Source organism: Eulemur rufifrons, chromosome 5 (genome assembly GCF_041146395.1).
Source record: "Eulemur rufifrons isolate Redbay chromosome 5, OSU_ERuf_1, whole genome shotgun sequence".
Classification (NCBI taxonomy): domain Eukaryota; kingdom Metazoa; phylum Chordata; class Mammalia; order Primates; family Lemuridae; genus Eulemur; species Eulemur rufifrons.
This window is the reverse complement of record NC_090987.1, coordinates 10237059-10254900: the sequence shown is the minus strand read 5'-3', so window position 1 is coordinate 10254900 and position 17842 is coordinate 10237059. Positions and strand designations below refer to the sequence as shown.

General features: G+C 43.3%; 2 protein-coding genes across 3 annotated transcripts in view; both read right to left on the bottom strand.

Moving 5' to 3' along the window:
* Positions 1–3792, bottom strand: part of BCL2 (BCL2 apoptosis regulator) — a 163511-nt gene extending 159719 nt beyond the window's left edge. The window contains exons 1-2 of one of the 2 annotated variants that reach the window (XM_069467919.1): positions 3031–3792; positions 1837–2816 (exon numbers count right to left, since the gene is read on the bottom strand). In XM_069467919.1, coding sequence (XP_069324020.1) covers positions 1848–2534 — 687 coding nt within the window. In that variant the 5' untranslated portion in view covers positions 2535–2816; positions 3031–3792 and the 3' untranslated portion in view covers positions 1837–1847. Of the gene's footprint in view, positions 1–1836; positions 2817–3030 lie in introns of those variants that run through there. The other variant, XM_069467918.1, reaches the window with a different exon arrangement.
* Positions 3793–10889: 7097 nt separating this feature from the next.
* KDSR (3-ketodihydrosphingosine reductase) overlaps positions 10890–17842 on the bottom strand; it is a 35552-nt gene continuing 28599 nt past the window's right edge. The window contains exons 9-10 of the mRNA XM_069467917.1: positions 17277–17378; positions 10890–13678 (exon numbers count right to left, since the gene is read on the bottom strand). Coding sequence (XP_069324018.1) covers positions 13559–13678; positions 17277–17378 — 222 coding nt within the window. The 3' untranslated portion in view covers positions 10890–13558. The remainder of the gene's footprint in view (positions 13679–17276; positions 17379–17842) is intronic.

Here is a 17842-nt window from a genome sequence, read left to right as displayed (position 1 = left end):
TTGAAAGGAGGAAAAAGTGAGACTTGTACTTAAAAAGAAACCTCAGTTGTATGAGATGTTAACATTCTGCAACTTGACAACAAAGAGCAAGGTCGTATCTTAATTTCTATTGTAAACATGTCACTGTTTCCCACCTTTTTATTAACTTACTTGATAGATGGCCATTACCACCTTGGATTTCTTTCAACTAGAAAGAAAATTTTTAAAAATGATTTTTTCCCGTAAAAATATGAAATAGTAAAACTATTAAATCAGTTTTACTTTGGTTTTAAAATGATCCTTTTGGAGTCGGGAAGTCCCTATCTCTTTGGTTATGGTGGTTAAAAATCAAACTACCTACTTAACCAAATATTTAACAAAAATATTCTTTCCACCCTTTGGCAAATTCTTCCAGAATTACTAAAGATCTGATAACGTGTGATCTCAACAAACAAACAATTCACAAAGAACATTCAACTTTTAGAGATTTAAATTGGAATATTTTAGTTAATTTTACTTTTAAACACTGAACAGAGGCATAAATATTTTGTCAACTTTGGTCAAATAAGATCGTATGTTCACATCAATCATCTACTTTTCTTGGCCTTTTCTCTTTTTGGCCCCTTAATATTAGCACACTTTGTAAAATGTAATAAAAACATGTAATGTGCTTCTTGACATCTAATCTGCTTGCAGTCATTTCTAGGCTTTTTGCTCCTGTTTGGTCCTATAAAATAATAACATTAGTCATTCTCCCAAGACCCTATAAAAGGAAGCACTAAATTGCATCCCTTTTCAAAGATAACTCTTCAGATTAAAACAAAAAGCCTAAAAAGAAACTTCAGAGAAGAATTATTACTTTTTCAAAAATTAATCATTTTAGATATAATATGTAGGTTTTAATTATAATCTTCGCGTCTTAGGATCGGTACCCCTCCCCCAAGAATCACCAGCAAAGAGAACCGCAGGGTAAAATGATGGAAGCTCTATCTAGCTCAGTACCAGAAAAAAAAAAATCATCTCACAGATGTTCTTCAAAGCCGCAGGTATCAATCACTTCAACTAAAGTCAGGTCATGAGAGAATCCACAGCAAAGAATCAATTCTTCTACACTTTACATGGATACCTTGGATGCATGTTTTCTCAGCAGAGACCACAAAATTATGTAGATTCTAGGTGATGCAAGGTAAAAGATACTAAAATTCCAGTAAACTTTTAAATCACACGTGATTAGAACACAAAGTAGGCAGCCAATGTAAATACTAGCACTGATGAGATAAAGCATCCATAGCCTAATGTTCAAGACACCTCATCGTGCCCACTGGGAATATGGCACACACTGTAGATTCCAGTCCAAAGACCTTGGAATGTCAAGTGACCTCTTTACAAACACAGCTAAGTTTTCCAGGGAAAGGGGTTATATTGGTTTCCCTCTTTTGGAAAATTTTACCAAGTGAGTCAGAAAAAGCACATCCTTGGTCCTCTGGTGGAGTCTGTTCTTCTAATTTCTAATTGGAAAGTTCTCAAATTTTAGTACACAAGGAGCTTGTTCAAGGGGAGATTGTTTAGGACGCAGGTTATCAAGACTCAACCTAGGGGTCTGGTTCGTAAGCAGTCCCTAAAACCTCTGGTTTCAATATGCAACTCAAGTCATGTAACTGTGATGCTGGGGACCCCTGGACCCAGAGTTTGATAAACACTGAAGGGACACCATTTATCACAAAATCCTACTGGATCGCAAACGCTGGATCTCTGAACCTCAACGCCTGGCAAGCAAGTTACACACTTTTGGCTGGAAAGAGTTATCACAGTCGGGTTGGCAAGGAGCGCTGTGTCCAGAGGAAGAGGGAGGGAAACCTGGTATCATTTCACGGGCTCCACAGCCTGCCCTGGCCCCTGGAGTCCACCCACACGCCAACCGCCGCATCGCAGACCAGAGACCTCAGCCCAGACTCACATTCAACCAGACATGCACCTACCCAGCCTCCGTTATCCTGGATCCAGGTGTGCAGGTGCCGGTTCAGGTACTCAGTCATCCACAGGGCGATGTTGTCCACCAGGGGCGACATCTCCCGGTTGACGCTCTCCACACACATGACCCCACCGAACTCAAAGAAGGCCACAATCCTCCCCCAGTTCACCCCATCCCTGAAGAGCTCCTCCACCACCGTGGCAAAGCGTCCCCTCGCGGTGAAGGGCGTCAGGTGCAGCTGGCTGGACATCTCGGCGAAGTCGCGGCGGTAGCGACGGGAGAAGTCATCGCCCGCCTGGCGGAGGGTCAGGTGGACCACAGGTGGCACCGGGCTGAGCGCAGGCCCCGCGGCGGCAGCGGGGGCGGCCGGGGGCGAGGTCCTGGCGGCCGGGTCCCGAGGCGCAGCGGGAGCGTGGGTGCGCCCGGGCTGGGAAGAGAAGATGCCCGGCGCGGGGGCGGCCCCCAGGGGCGCAGCGCCTGCGTCTCCGGCATCCCACTCGTAGCCCCTCTGCGACAGCTTATAGTGGATGTACTTCATCACTATCTCCCGGTTATCATACCCTGTTCTCCCGGCGTGCGCCATCCTTCCCCCGAGGAAGAGCAGCCGGGTACCAACGGCACCTCTCGCCCCCGCTCCCACCCCACGCCCCCAAAGAAAGAAGAATAGTTATAATCCAGCTATTTTATTGGATGTGCTTTGCATTCTTGAATGAGGGGGTGTCTTCAGTCACGCGGAACACTTGATTCTGGTGTTTCCCCTTGGCAGGAGATGCAGGAAATTTTTATTCAAATTCCTTTCGGATCTTTATTTCATGAGGCACGTTATTATTAAGATTGCTAATATCAGTCTACTTCCTCCGTGATGCTGAAAGGTTAAAAGAAAAAAAACTAGTAAGTCAAAATCAGGTGCATTTTCCTTTATACACTGGGTGAAAGCAGGGCGTACACACTACAAGTTACACAGCTAAAACGTATTAAACTGCCTGGTAATTAAATTTACTCGAATGCACTTAAAGTTAAAATCTCAAAGGTTTCCATTGAAAGTTACATTAAACCAACTTCCTGTGCAAAGAACTTACTTGTATTTTTTTAGGACAGCATGATCCTCTGTCAAGTTTCCTTTTTTGTCAAACCAAAAACAAATGCATAAGGCAACGATCCCATCAATCTTCAGAACTCTCCGGTTATAGCTGCTTTGAAACTTCCAAATGAATCAGGAGTAGGGGGGAGTAAAAATTAGGAGGATTTCCAGATTGATTCCCAGACTTGGGCTTCACAGAAATGTCAGTCCGTAGGAATCCCAACCGGAGATCTCAAGAGCACGAGAGAAGAAGGCAGCGGCGGCGGCAGATGAATTACAATTTTCAGTCCAATATTTGCAGAAGTCCTGTGATTTTTCCCCTTCTCGGCAATTTACACACGCACAGACACGCGCGGGCGCAGACATGGACCTCCATCCACGGGACCGCTTCACGCCTCCACGAGAGAGACAGGGGAGGGGGGACGATGGACGAGCCAGGGACGGGGGCAGGAATCCTCTTCTGATTAAACTCCGAACGGCAAATGCATTTTCCGAAAAGCTGCTTGATAAATGAAGGCAGGACGCGCCCGGCCCGCCGGTGCCGAGCGCGAGAAGCCCGCGCGCTGTGTGTGGTGCGGCGAGGGGTGGGGAGGAGGAGGTGGTGGGGGAGGGTTTTATTTTTTCCCTCTTTTCCTAAAAAGGATGACTGCTACGAAGTTCTCCCCCCTGGACCCCCTCTTCCGCTGCACCCCACCGGCGCACCCCGCCTCCGGGCTGCGCACCCTTTCTCCTCCTGCTGCTCCTGCGCGGCGGCGGCAGCGGCCGCCTCCCCGAGCTCCCGCCGCGCAGCCCGCTCCGAGCGCTGACGGCCGCCGCGGGGAGGGCCCGGCGCCCAGGCACCTTCGCTGGCGGCGGCGGCGGCGGCGGCTCGGCGGGGACACCGAGAGCGGCGGGCGGGAGCGCGGCGGGCGGGCAGGCGGGCGGGGAGGGGGCGGGGGCGGGAGGAAGGGGGCGGGCGCGGGGCGGGGGGGCCTGGCCTCTTACTTCATTCTCCGCACAAACCGACTGGTTTCCTGTACGTACGTCACACCGTTCATTCAAAAAAAGAAGAAAGAAAGAGCCCTCCTCTGAGCCGCCGACCGCCCCCTCCGCCCGGCTCCCCTTCCCCGGTTAAAGGCGCCGCGGCCGGCCCGGAGCGGCGCGCCCCGCCGGGGACGCATGGCGCGCAGGGCCCGGGCTGGGGAGGGCGCGCCCGGGCCGGCCACCCGCCCGCTCCGCTCCGCCCGCCGGGCCCGGCCGGTGGGTGGCGCGGGCTGCGCAGGCCTCCCGCGCGGCCGCGGCGCGGTGGGTGTGCGAGGGGCCTCCTCGGGCCTGCGGCGCGGGCTCGGGGGGTGCCGCGGCCCGCGAGGGGCTGGGGGCGCCCGGGAAACCGCTCGCGGCCGCGCCGGGCGGGCGGCGGGGCGCAGAGAGGGCGGCTGCCGGGTGGGTGCGCCAGGAAAACAAGGGCTGGAAAAGCGCCGGGAATCGCTTCGACCCTTTCTACCCGCGTGTGTGCGCGCGCGAGTATGCACACACACACACACACACACACACACACGCACACCCCGTGTCGCCGCTCGGCCGCCGGGGAGAGGGCCGAAGCCAGTGCCGACCCCCAGCAGTGGGACCTCAGCGCTGCCCTGCCGTGAAGGGAGGCGACTGCACATTCTTTAAGGAGTGTCGAGGGACGCCCCAGCGTCGTGTTTACTTTCAAGTTGCAGTCCTAGGTGTCCACGCAAAACACGGGCGCGCGGGCGCGCACCCCGGCCGGTTTCCACCTGAACACCCCAAATGTGGCTAAGGCCAGCCAGAACTCAGCAGGCCAGTGAAGGGGCCGGTGGGGGCCCATTGGGGCTCTAAAATAGTTAAGTCCATGTTTTTCCTCTGCCCCTAACACTTGGGCACCGGGTTAGGGCTGGGACGCTGAGGAGTTCTATAGGCAACCTTCAGGCCCACAGTCCTGACGCCGGGGTGGGTGGGTTTCTAAAGGTCTCCACCTTTGCCTGGCAGCCAATCCTGCCATAGATGGCCGCACTTTCTCAAATGATACACAGACTCGTACACGCGCACGTACACACAAGCAGATACAGTTTTAAATTCATCAGCAGGAATAAATCCTGGGAGAAAAGGACAAGAGGACAAACAAGTTGCACGTGTTTAACTATTTTTATCTCTAAGAATCTTTGACAAATAAAGCACCAAGAGAAAAAAAGTTTACTAGAAGCACAGCAGCTTACATACTAGGGCTCAAGAACAAATATAGAGGGACCCCGGACTATTATGGTCATAGAAACATGATCAAGGAGTATTACGTTCTGACACCTTCCTTATTTTGTCTCATTCCTAGTCTAAAAGCATTTATTCCTAAAAATAAATAAATAAATAAATAAAAAGAGACAGAGAAAAATGAATTATTTTTAGTTATGATTTTTTTTTTAAGACATGATATCTCACTATGTTGCCCAGGCTGGACTCTAACTCCTGGGCTCAAAAGGTTCCTTCTGCCCCAGCCCCAGAACAGCTAGGACCACAGGCACTTTCCACCCACCTGGCTATTTTTATTTCTTCATTTATCATATCCAATCAGCCAAGGTGCCAACTTCTCATGTAGGAATGGGTGCCTTGGTACAAATTTCTTATCCAGGCATGAGGAAATGAAGGGAGAGTTTCCTTCCTGCCCTCCTGATGGTTGAGACAGAGTTCCCTGTTGTCCACGGGGAGTGGTAAGGAGGTGTTCTTGCCTGGATGGACACAGGGTATAGATTGACCTGGCGTGTAAGTTCTCATAGAAATCCATACTAATTCTACAACATTTTGGCTTAGAAACCTTCTCAGAACCTTATCTTAAACCTCCAAAATTACTTAAGAGGAATTGAAAGACTTCATGCTGCTTACACTGAGCACGCAAGTGAGGAAATGAGAGGACAGAGCTGGAAAAGAAATTGTACTTCTGCAAAGGGGGCAGCCAGAAGAAGATGGATCCCCTATTCCCAGAGAAAGAAAAGCTTCCTGGTTTTTCTCTTCCTTTGCTCCCATAGAGCCTCACTTTATGGATTTTCCCAGACTAATTCCTTATGTGACATCTTGGCTATAACCAGACAGTTCCAGGACAGGTCATTGACTAGGGTTATATACCCTGGGAATGTCCTGGGTACTCTTTCAGTTGTGAAGAGTGAAACCGTTCTTTATTAGATTCCATTTTAAAGCATAAGGGTAAGCATTCCCAGGAAATGTGAGACATTAACTATTAATATTTGTCTTTGGGTAATGGTGAGGCAGTGGAGGGAACATCAGCCTGAGGCAGGAGTCCTGGATTTGAATCCTAGATCTGTGCCTGAGACCTTCCAACGATGCAACCACCTTCCAAACGTATACACAGCGGACTTTTCACTTTCCAAGATGTTTCCCATTTCTCCGAGCCAATGAATGATCATTTTGGCAGCTTTGTCTGGTTGGATTCTATAAGCAGGGTGGCACCAGGAAGAGAAAAGATCAGATGCAGAGAATGGAGATTGTATCAAGAGTCCGAAAGGCCTGTGTTTTCTTTCCGTCTTCATTCTCCAGTCTGCCAAACAAAAAGCTTTTTATCACCAGTTTCGCCACCTACTGGTTGATGTTAACAGCATTATTCAGAAAGTTCTCTTCATCCATAGTCAATATGAATGTTCCCTAAGTTTATGAAATTCTATGTAACATTGTTCTAATCTGAGCATACTAATGTTTCATATAGGTATGTATCAAATCGTTCCAGCTATTAAACTCTTTATTTAAATGAGAGTATAAAGAGATCATTAACTGAGGAGTTGGTAACTGATAGGTCAGATGAAAGAGTTAAAAATATAAAACACGACCACAAACCATTTATTTTAGGTTAAAAATATAAACTGTGACTTCAAACGGAAGCAGAAATAAACCCATAAACAAAATGAACTGACTAGAGAGAGTAAAAACAAGTAGTCCATATAACTTACATAAAAGAAAAATGTGAACTGCTTAAAAAATAACATCTCACAAGGCTTAAATAAGCAATCCAAAATGCTAGTTTCCAATTTCAAGTCCCCTCTACATTGTGGACTCTTGTGCTGAATAGTGCCACACTCTCTCAAATGGTTTGAATATGATGTAGACAAGCATTATATAAGGCCCAAGCACACTGTTGCCAATTCATCTGTGCTTCGGAACCCATCCTGTAAGCGGTCACATCCAAGTTGTTGGCTGTGTGCTCTCAGATCATTCTTGTCTTAATCAGGAAACTCTTTTATCAAATTTAAACCAAAAAGCCTTGGTTTCACTTAGAAACCCACCTACCTAATTTATGGCGGGTCCTAAACTTTAAAAAATATTCAGAATATTTAGGCAACAACCTTTGAAACTGGGCAATGGACCACAAATAAATCATTCTGTTGTGGAAGTTTCACAGTGGGTAAATAACACTTACTTCTGGTTTATAATGGAAAGCACGGGAAACTTACTTGTGATGATTTTTCTTCCTTTCAAATTAGCAACTTGGTGTTTAAAATGAAATAAACTAAGCCTAGGAACTTGTCTTGTATATTTCAAATGCATGCTTGCTCTTGTTGGATTGAAACTGCAGTAATAGAACCAAACAGGGTTTAATACCATAGTATCATGTGGGATAGGGGAAGAATTAACATTATTACGTGCAATAACTTTTATTCTATTATGCTATTTAGCACACAGTGCAATATCTCCCATATATTAATTGCTAATGAACATAATTAGAAAAATCAAGGTTAGTATGTTTGTTTCCTAGGGGCTGCCATGACAAAGTACCACAAACTGAGTGGCTTAAAACAAAAGACATTTATTCTCTCACAGTTCTGGAGGCTAGAAATTCAAAATCAAGGTGCTAGCAGGGTCCTGATCCCTCTGAAGCTCTGGGTAGAAGAATCCTTCCTGGTCTCTTCCTAGCTTCCAGGAGTGGCCAGCAATCCTTGATATTCCTTGGCGTGCAGTTGCATCTCTCTAGTCTCTGCCTCTGCCATGACATGGCATTCTTCCTGTATGGAATATCTTCTCCTATTCTTACAAAATCATCAGTCGTATTGGATTAGGGCCCATCCTAATAACCTCATCTTAACTCAATTACATCTGTACAGACCCTATTTCCAAATAGGGCCACATTCACAGGTACTAGGTACTAGAGGTTAGGTACTAGGTACCTACTACTGGTACCTACTACAGGTACTAGGAGTTAGGACTTCAACATCTATTGGGGTGACACAACTCAACCCATAACAATATGTATCAAATATGATATTTTTCAAACTAATGAGGTTTTACCCCAAGGCCTAAGGACTCTGCAACATTAGAACTGAATTTCAGGGGGTACCGTGACCTTTCTAAAGCTAAACTCTGGCTATTTCACATTTCTGCTTAAAGTTCCGCAAAGGCTAAAATCTCACCTCTTCAGAGGGCATGATCTGACCCAAGTCTTCCAGCTCAGGCTTCTCTTTCTCTTCTTGCAGCTATATTAACTTTCTGTGGTTTCTGGAATATGCCGAGATCCCTCACATCTTCTGCCTTTCTGTTTGTCTCCCTGAAATGCACCCACCCTTTTCACCTGGCAAATTCATACTCATTCCTCAAGTGTCAGCTCAAGAACCTCCTCTGTGAAACCATCCCTGACTTTCCCGGGCAGTCTTAGGATTCCACCTGTGCTGCTAGAAGATGTTTAGTACAGAGCCTAGAAGCTTAAAAACCAAAAGCAGGAGTGTGAATCCTGGCTCCATCACTTAGTAGCCGTGACCGTGAGCTAGTTATTTAACCCCTCTGCTCCTATTCCCTCATTTATGACATGAGCTATAAATAGTACTACTCTTAGGGTCAGTGTATGATTTCAATGAGTTAAAACATGTAAAGCACTCCCAACAGTGACCGACCGGCACCTGTTAAGTTTTCAGTGTTAGTTATGATATCTTAATCATAGCTATTCTCGGATCACAGTGTAATTTCTGGCGTATGTTTTTCTCACTGGGCTATAAACTATTTGAGGGCAGAGACCATATTTTTCCTTGGTGCATTCCCAGCTTAGAACTGTGTTTAGCATTCAGATATTTGGGGCCTAAAATTCAGAGGCTCCAAGCTGAAGAAGCGAAGCGGGAGTGGTTCCTCTTTCTCCAGGAAGACTTGTAAGGACATAGTAGAGCCATCAGAGGGATGAGAGGGGGGTGAGGGAGGGTGAGGAAAGAACTGTTAATTGCCACAAGAGAGGGACAGATTGTTTATGTGGAATTGTATCTCCAGTGCCTGATACAGAGCTCAAAATTGGTGCTCAACAAATACATGTTGAATGAGGAAAAATGGAGGTTATAAAATCAGAAGTGGAACAGAAATCAAAAAATAATTTTCTTTTTAAGATCCAAACATAAAAACTGTAGGAGTATCACATGCTATTCATTGCTCAAATGTAAAGAAAGGTTAAGCTTGCAAACCAAGATGTCCAAGAAATCTCTTCTCAGTGTGCCAAAATTCTTCTATTTAAAAACTGATAAATAACAAGGCACATTCTTTTACGTATCAGTCTTGTATCATTTGCTGCCCATCGGGTCTAGAAGATATTTCATTGTTGGAATATGCAGGTTTAAAGTATGCTCAATATATTTGTATGGAAAACATAATTACTTAAGAAATTTTACTAAATTCCACGTTTCTTAAACTCATATATCCCACATCATAGTTCACACGAACAGAACATATTTGAAACAAGAGGTCAGAATAATAAGTACTCCAAAAATAATAATTCCTATTCCTAAAAAAGGATAAAAATCAGGCCTGGTGAAATGCTTAGGATGGAAAGTCAGAATAACATTATAAAAGACATTTATGTTTTGCTTAAATGGTCTCATAAAAATGCAAATTCCCAGAAAAATAAGTTTTCAAATCTGTAAAGCTTGTTCCCCATTTATTTTTTGTTGTGATTCAGAAATACAAGATATGAAAGTTAGGTTACAATTCTGCCACAAAAGCTTCTAAAGTAGCAAACACAAGTTCTAATATGTATCAAAATAGCCATGTACAATTTTATCAATTTAAAAATGTCTTTAGAGTTGTCACATCAAGCAAGTGTACAATATAACAGCTACTATCTCCTCCCCAAAATACCAAATCCACAGTCACTGTACTGAACTACGATCTGAACCGAAAATCTTAGTCTGGAACATGGAAAGTTATGGTTAGCAGGTACTTTTTAAAGCTGACTTACTTAGAACTAAAGGAAATGAGAAAGATACAAAGCATCTTATGTCAAAAAGTATGAATATGTAAAAGTAGCCTTAAGTGAGTAACACATGTTTAAATTAGAACATGATGTAACAAAATTAAATCTGTTGATATAATTCAGCAAAAAATTATGGTATTGCCTTCTTCTACAAAGAAAAAGACACACAATTCTTCAAATTGAAGCAACTATTACCAAAATTCTTTCATAATATAAATGTTAGAAACAGTCTCCCTAAGTTTCACTGGCAAGAATCAATAATATATGGTTTAACAGATCCAGATAAAGATTTATGATATACAGAAAAGAGTAATTCCCATGATTTTGTTTTTTTAAAAAGAAAAGAGGATTGTTTTCTATACATGTTTTAATTATGAAAGGTCCTTGAACATATTTTGGAATTTCTATGGCTGAATGATGTTAATTTCTAAAATAAATATGCTCACAAAGACATTATAATAAAATAGTACAACCAAATCAAAGAGCAGGCACTTCTGAACTGAAATTCACACAATAAGCTGTTGTAGGTCACATTTACAGAGCCAACAGAATTATAATTGAACTTCTACTCCCACACGTAAGATTTACCCACTTGTATGTCCAGTAGAATGTGCTGAATCTACGTGATCCTTAAAAAAAAAAAAAAAATCGATTCCCTAATAATCAGACTCAGGGTTTTGTTTTGTTTTCTTCCCCAGAGCAAAAAACAAGTTGTACAAGAACTGAACCAAAAAAGATAAAAAATATAATTTGCCTTGTAAAATTTTCATGTTTTAGACGAAGTCAGACCATTGTGTGATGCTACTTAAATGTCTACAACCCCTTATCCAAAACTTGTAGGCCAGATGTGTTTCAGAATTCATCATCTTTGCATTTTAAAAAGGTAATATGGGCATATTTTAAATATTATAAAACTCCAAATATCTGTAACCACACCCACTGATATTTCTTCAGGTAAAATTAACAAATAGTCATGTGAAGTGGCATAAATAAAAAAGTACAATAATCTCACATCAGTTTAAATCAGGTTTTGCTACCAAATGAATTATGGCATCAAATTTAGAAAAAACCAACCAACTTAGATTTCCGAGTTTTTTAGGTAAGGGACTGTGGACCTTTAACATCTCTGATAAAGAAGCTCCTTGCCTAACATCATGAGCTCTACAAATCTGCTCGTGTGCTAGAGTTTAAACTGGGTTAGGGGCAACTCCTCCCACTACAAAACAAGGGCGCTTATATTTGTTTAGGCGGTGGATTATTTGGAGGGGATAGCACTCTCTATAAGGATAATCTGAAAAAATATATACTGAAATAACTATAGTTAAATAGTTAATTTTATTATATCAGACACCATCCTGGAGTAGATTTTAATACAGATCAGCAGAAGGTGCCAACATTCAAGGAACATTTATGAGAAAAGAATAAAATTGAGAAATGTCCAGACATTCATGTAATAGCTTTCTGCAAATTAGGAAAAGCCATTATCCCGTGTCAGTGGTTGCAGAGATGCAACTCAATATAGTTTGCAAACTTTGGCTATGTAAGACTGAAAGATTCATGAAACCATTTTGGCATCAACCCAGCCCTGTAAACTGTAATGAAGTCATTTCAAGCAATTTATATATTAAGTAATAATTTCTTCTGTATTTATCAGTGTTTAAAATATGCCATTCTCAGATCTTGATAAAAAGATACCATGGATTAAAGCCATTACACAAATCATTATTTAAAAATTAAGTCATCAAGAGCTTCAAAAACTCAAGAGCAAAAAAGATTTGCTATAATTTTTAGGTCTTCAATCTTATTGTTGTAGAGTTTTTTTGGTTTTTTTTTTTTAAACAATAAAAAAGTTTCTTCTTCAAAAGCAGAGGTCTTTTCTCACCAAAGTGAACTGGAATGTGCTAGTGTATATGCAAGGTGGAGGAGAAACCTCAAGACGAAGGTAAGTCGGAGGAGTGTGTACAATGAACAGGATGAAACAAGGAATGTTTGCTAAAACTCATCATAGGCACTTGCTGTAGAAATCCACTAAGTGAACAACAGATCCCGTAACCCGGAAACAACATTCATGGGGCCAAGAGGAGTTCCAGGGCTATATGGTTAGAGTGATGTGTGGGCTTCCTAAACACACGGCATGAAGAGAATTTTGTTAGGGTCAGTAGGAGAGTCACGGAAAGAACAGGTGATCATTTTATTTCAAAAACGAGTATCTTCAAAATCAGCCTCATCTTTCTAAATGAGTAAAATTTAAATATACAATCATCGGCCTTTCCTAAAAGCTACATATCGCTACGAGAAGAATGTCACACTTTTTTTGTTGTTGTTTGTTTTAATTAATTCACAAATAAATTTAAAAAGTCAAGTCAAAAATTTTAGCTAGTCTTTTTTCTTTGCTTTTTTTTTTTTTTTACAAAAATATTACAGCAGTGTAAGCAAAATTGGAAAGGAAGAGATGGGAAGCACAAGTAGACACTAAACTGGAATAGGTGAACTTTAGGTCATCATGGCTATTGAAGAAATTGTAAACTTTTAAGCTTCTAAGATTTTATTTCTCTTCAGAAAACATTTAAGGAGGCTGCCTTTCCCCATGAGAGAAGAATGAAAAGTTCCCCACGCAGTCGAACCTAAAGAAGACAAGAAACTACTGCTTTTCCTACGGGAAACTATCCATCTCCTGAGCTTCCACTGCTCTGTCCTCTCCCATCCCCCTTGTGGCTTTATGGGATCAAAGAGAGAGAGAAGCCACGAGTTCCCACCAGCAGCACAGGTGTCAGTGACATTCAGACTCACTGGCAATGAGTAAAACTAGTCTTGAATAAAATACACCAAGTTAAAAAAAAAAAAAAAAAAAAGGTCCCAGAAACCCATACACTGCCTTTCATGGAAGGTTAAAAAAGTTCTCAAGACTTCTTATGGTGCCATAAACTACCTTTCTGGACTTGATCTCTATGGTGGTGGGGGGCGGGGGGAGGGCAGGAAGAATAATCAGAAAAAGAAAAATTTAAATTAACATTCTGGAATTCTGTTCTTTACCTTGTTCACATGCTACTAGTTCTCACACCATCACTTCTCCATCTCAGAGCCCAGAAGATCAAATGGTCTCCTATTCCATGTTTGCATAGTATTAATAATATTGTCTGGAGTTGAGCTTCTATCTCCTTGCGTGCAGCCAGATTTCTGAAGAGCACCGGTCCAATCTCACATATTCAAAAACAATATGTAAGTGTCTATAGGCCAAAAATTGGGTCCCATTTAGCAGCAAGATGTTCAAATTATTTGGAAACAGTCTTCTTCCAAGGGGTAAGACTTAGGCAGTTTTATCTGTGATTTCAGATTTTTCTTTCTGCATCATGCAGCGGCGAACAATGCTATCGAAACTTCCAAGGTAAAACAAAGCAATGGTGCGGAAAAGGCCCATGGTGACCACCTGCACGATAGAGAGAGACATTTTAGCTCATCCAAGAGTCCAATACAGTAGTTTATTTCAAGGCATTTAGGTCCCTAATAAATAGTTTCTAGGACATCTTCTAATCTGCTCCAAGGATAAGTATAGTGAAAACGTTGGAAACATCAGTAAGCCCCAAGAACAAAATACGTGTGCCCTGCACCACTGTACGGCACACGGCCTGCCAGATGGATAGTAAACTCTTCGTCCAATTAGGAAATTCAAACCATAAACAGAACAAAACACATATTCTTAGTAGTCTTAGGGTTATAATAGCTAGGGAAGATCCACGCTAGCATCCCAAACTACAATCAAGGCCTTTCGGTTTAAGATGTATGTTCTGAGCACAAAAGCGAGACCCTATATTAAGTGCAGAAAAGCTGTGGCGAGTAACACACAGTCCCCACCCCCAACCAACTTATTCTCAGACTGTACGGGCAATCGAGTTAAAAGGCAATTCCGGTTTCAGGGGTAAGACAGCAATTACCCACATCCATTTACCTTCACTCCTTCCACTAAAAGACACTCACTGGAACTCCAAATGGGACTTTAAAAAGGCATAAAACTACAAAGAGAAACATTTTCAAATACGCAAGGTCTCAACAAATTTGCCTCCTAGGCCCCGTTTTCAGAAAGCTACTAGAAGAGGTAAACGACTAAAGTGAGGAGGTCAACACAGAATGCCAATGTCACGTGATAGAGGAGGCAGGGGACCCAGTACTGAAGAGAGGCAGAGGCCACTGCCCAGCATGACCGTGACAGGGGAAGCCAGCTCCTGGGGGTGGTGCGCCCAGGGAAGGCCCGGAAGCTCCACACCCTTCCCCACGTGCCCGGCCCCATCTCTCCCTTCATCCGGCTGCTCATCCGTATCCTCTGTAACATCCTTTATAACCAATCAGGGAACGCAATTAAGTGTTTCCCGGAGTTCTGTGAGCCGTCCTAGCAAATTAATCAAATCCAAGGAAGGGATTGTAGAAACCCCAATTTGTAGCTGATCAGACAGAATTATAAGTGACACCTATTACTTGTGATTGGTGTCTCAAGCGCAGGGCAGTCTTGTGGGGCTGAGCCCTTAACCTGTGGGTCCGGTGCTATTTCCAGGTAGACAGTGTCAGAACTGAAGTGAATTACAGGACACCCGACCGGTGTCCGCTGAAGAATACACCCCTGGAGAACTGACTGACTGGTTGTTGGTGGGGAGAAATCCCCACACACTTCCTGGTGACCAGAGGTCACCCAAGCCTTCTATGTTGATTGTCCAGTGAGAAAATAGAAAAAACACTTTGGTTCCCCCCCCCCCGCCCCCACATATCCTCAGAGCACCGAACTCAGTCCTAGAGTTGTCTGGAAAAAGCAACATTTAAAGGTGAGAACTGAAGGAAGATTAGAAGTTGGTAAGCCACAGATCAAGTTCCAGAAAGAACAGGAAGGGTAGGGAAAGAAAGAAAAGAGGCCCAAAACGTAAATGGGGTAGGAGGTTAGCGGGCTTGTGCCCTGCAATGGAATTTAAGCTTCATCCCAATGTTGGTACAGGGGAGCCACTGAAAGGCTTTCAAGCAAGGTAGATGCGCAGTTTAGAAAAACCAGTGTGGAAAACGTGATGGCACACTCCAGCACATCTGGGGGCCCGGGCACGGGGCTGCAGACCACAGTGACTGGGGGGGCTGTGCCCTGTCCCACAGGAGCAGCTGCCACCTGTGCCCACTGATGACCACCAGGTGAGAATGCAGACCCTGTGCTACTGGATCTTCTCATTTTCTAAGAAAAGTCTAAAATCTGGACTTTTTATGTAAAATCTAATTTTAAAACTGTTTTACTTGAACACACACGCTCATGCCAGATGGACCAAACAAAATGCTTTACAGGCCCTTGGGACCCCATTTACAACCTCTGGCTCACAAAGTGTACAACTCAGGCAAGCTGCTACAGCAACCTAGGCCTGAGCTCTGGGACCAGCAACAGGATTGTAGAAAACAGAATGGATTTGAGGAATAGAGTGATGAGGGTGGTCCCTGATATGAGGGACAGAAGCAGAGGAGTTGGGGACGACAACACCGTTTGTGGCTGGACGCTGTGTGAATGAGAACACAGATCCCAGAGACAGACACAGGAGGAGGAGCGGGTGGGTGAGGCAGGCAGCAGGATGCACACTGAATAGATGTCTCATCACTTCCCAGGGAAAATATCTAAAAACGTTTATACGGAACTGGAGTTCAGAAACAAGTTGTGGGCTGGAGTTTTATCCTTAGCATCATGCGTGTAGAAGTGGAAGTCATGAGAAGGGATGAGATCACCCATGGAGAATGTGCAGAATTCACCCATTCAGGAGGGGAAGGAACACAGGTTGGTGAAGGAGTACAAATATAAAGTTAGAAGGAATAAATTTTAGAATTCAGCAGTACAGTAGGGAAATTATAGTTGCCGGTAATTTATTGTATATTTAAAAATAGCTACAAGAGAAGAAACATAATGCTCCCAACTCAAAGATAAATGTTTGAGGTGACAGATATCCCAAGTACCCTGATTTGATCATTACACATTGTATACAGATATTAAATATCACATGTATCCCCAAAATATGTACAACTATGATAGAGCAATAAAAAACTTTTTAAAAAAAGAATTCACACTTTGTTCTACTCAGTTGTTCTAGAGTTTCTGCTGAGCACTGGCTACTAGAAGTACAATGGCAAACAAGAGAGACATGGACCTGTCCCCAAAGAGCTTATATCTAATAAAGTGTCAACCTCCAAGAGAGAAAGACAAGACCATGGGTATACTACAGAGTGAAAAGGAAAGAGGGCTTCGGAAAGACCCCGAGGAAAACCAACAACTAAGTCATTTGCATTAGTCTGATCACGGTCTACTGCACAGAATTTAGTACGTGTCATGAACTAGCCCACGGCTTTGTCCTTCCAGAACAATCCCTCTAATGAAACTCTTATAACACTGTACTACTATCATCCTTGTTGTCAGTCTCTCCCACTATACGGTAAGCCTCCTGAGGTTGGAGAGGTTGTCTTACATCTGATTTTCCAGGAGCAAACTCGGCACCTCGCCCATCAACGAACTCTTATTACCTTTTGTGTCTTGGATAAAACAATAAATTCCACAAGGGTAGGAACTGTGTTTAATCCTTGACTTGTATTGTTACCCGACTCACCTAGAAAAGGTTTTCCAGCCTAACATCCCAGGACTTTCAGGCAAGGCCACCCCTAAACTACTTTAGACAGAGGAGAATTCCATTTTTCAGAACACTTTGGAGCAGCGATTTTTAGATGAAAATCTGGATTAACACCTCAACAGCAGACATGGTGTTTCAGCTTTCTATCTGCAAGGCCTGGCACTGAAGACTTCTTCCCAGTCTAAATTCCTGAAGTTGTATCTTTAACCTATTTCCTGTTTTCTTATTCCCGGTAAAGAAAGAGGAAAAGTTGATAGCTCCATAAAAATTCTTCACACTCAAGTACAGTTACTTAGTCTTCCCTTGTCCTTTTCCCATTGAGGCTGGTGAGAGGCCGTCTGTGTCCTGTCCACCCATCTGTCCGTCTGTCTGATTGTCGGTCCAGGCAGAGCTTACCTGCTGAAGCCCTTCAGTAATAGAAGTTACTGGAGCCATCCCACAGGTCAGGGCCGAGAGCATGTACCCATCTGAGCCAATGGAACTGTTAAAATTTCCTTGCTGAAAGAGAAGGAAGAAAAAAGAAAGAGGGAATTGTAGTATACAGGTGGAAAGAAATCAATTCAGCATATCAGAAATAATGCAGTGTGTTTGTTTACTTTAGGCGGAATAAGATAGAAACAAAGCACATTATCAGAACTCATCAATGGATACACAGACTTGGCAGATAGGTGCTTCTCAAAACGTGAGTCCACGGGCCCCTGCAGGTCCCCGAGGAAAAAATGATTGTCGTCATAATCCTAAGACATAAATGGTATTTTTCACCAGAGTGACATTGTACTGTCAGGCAAAACTGCGGGGGCATCAGCACAAGTTTCAGTGTTGTTGCCAAACTGGACTAGCAGTCACCATCACCTCCCCTGCCACATGCACTTGCAGTAAGAAATAAATACATAAGAAAATACAACTTTTAAAAATCTTTAAAAAATTAAAAGTGTCAGTTTTGTTTTAAAATGTCCTTGATA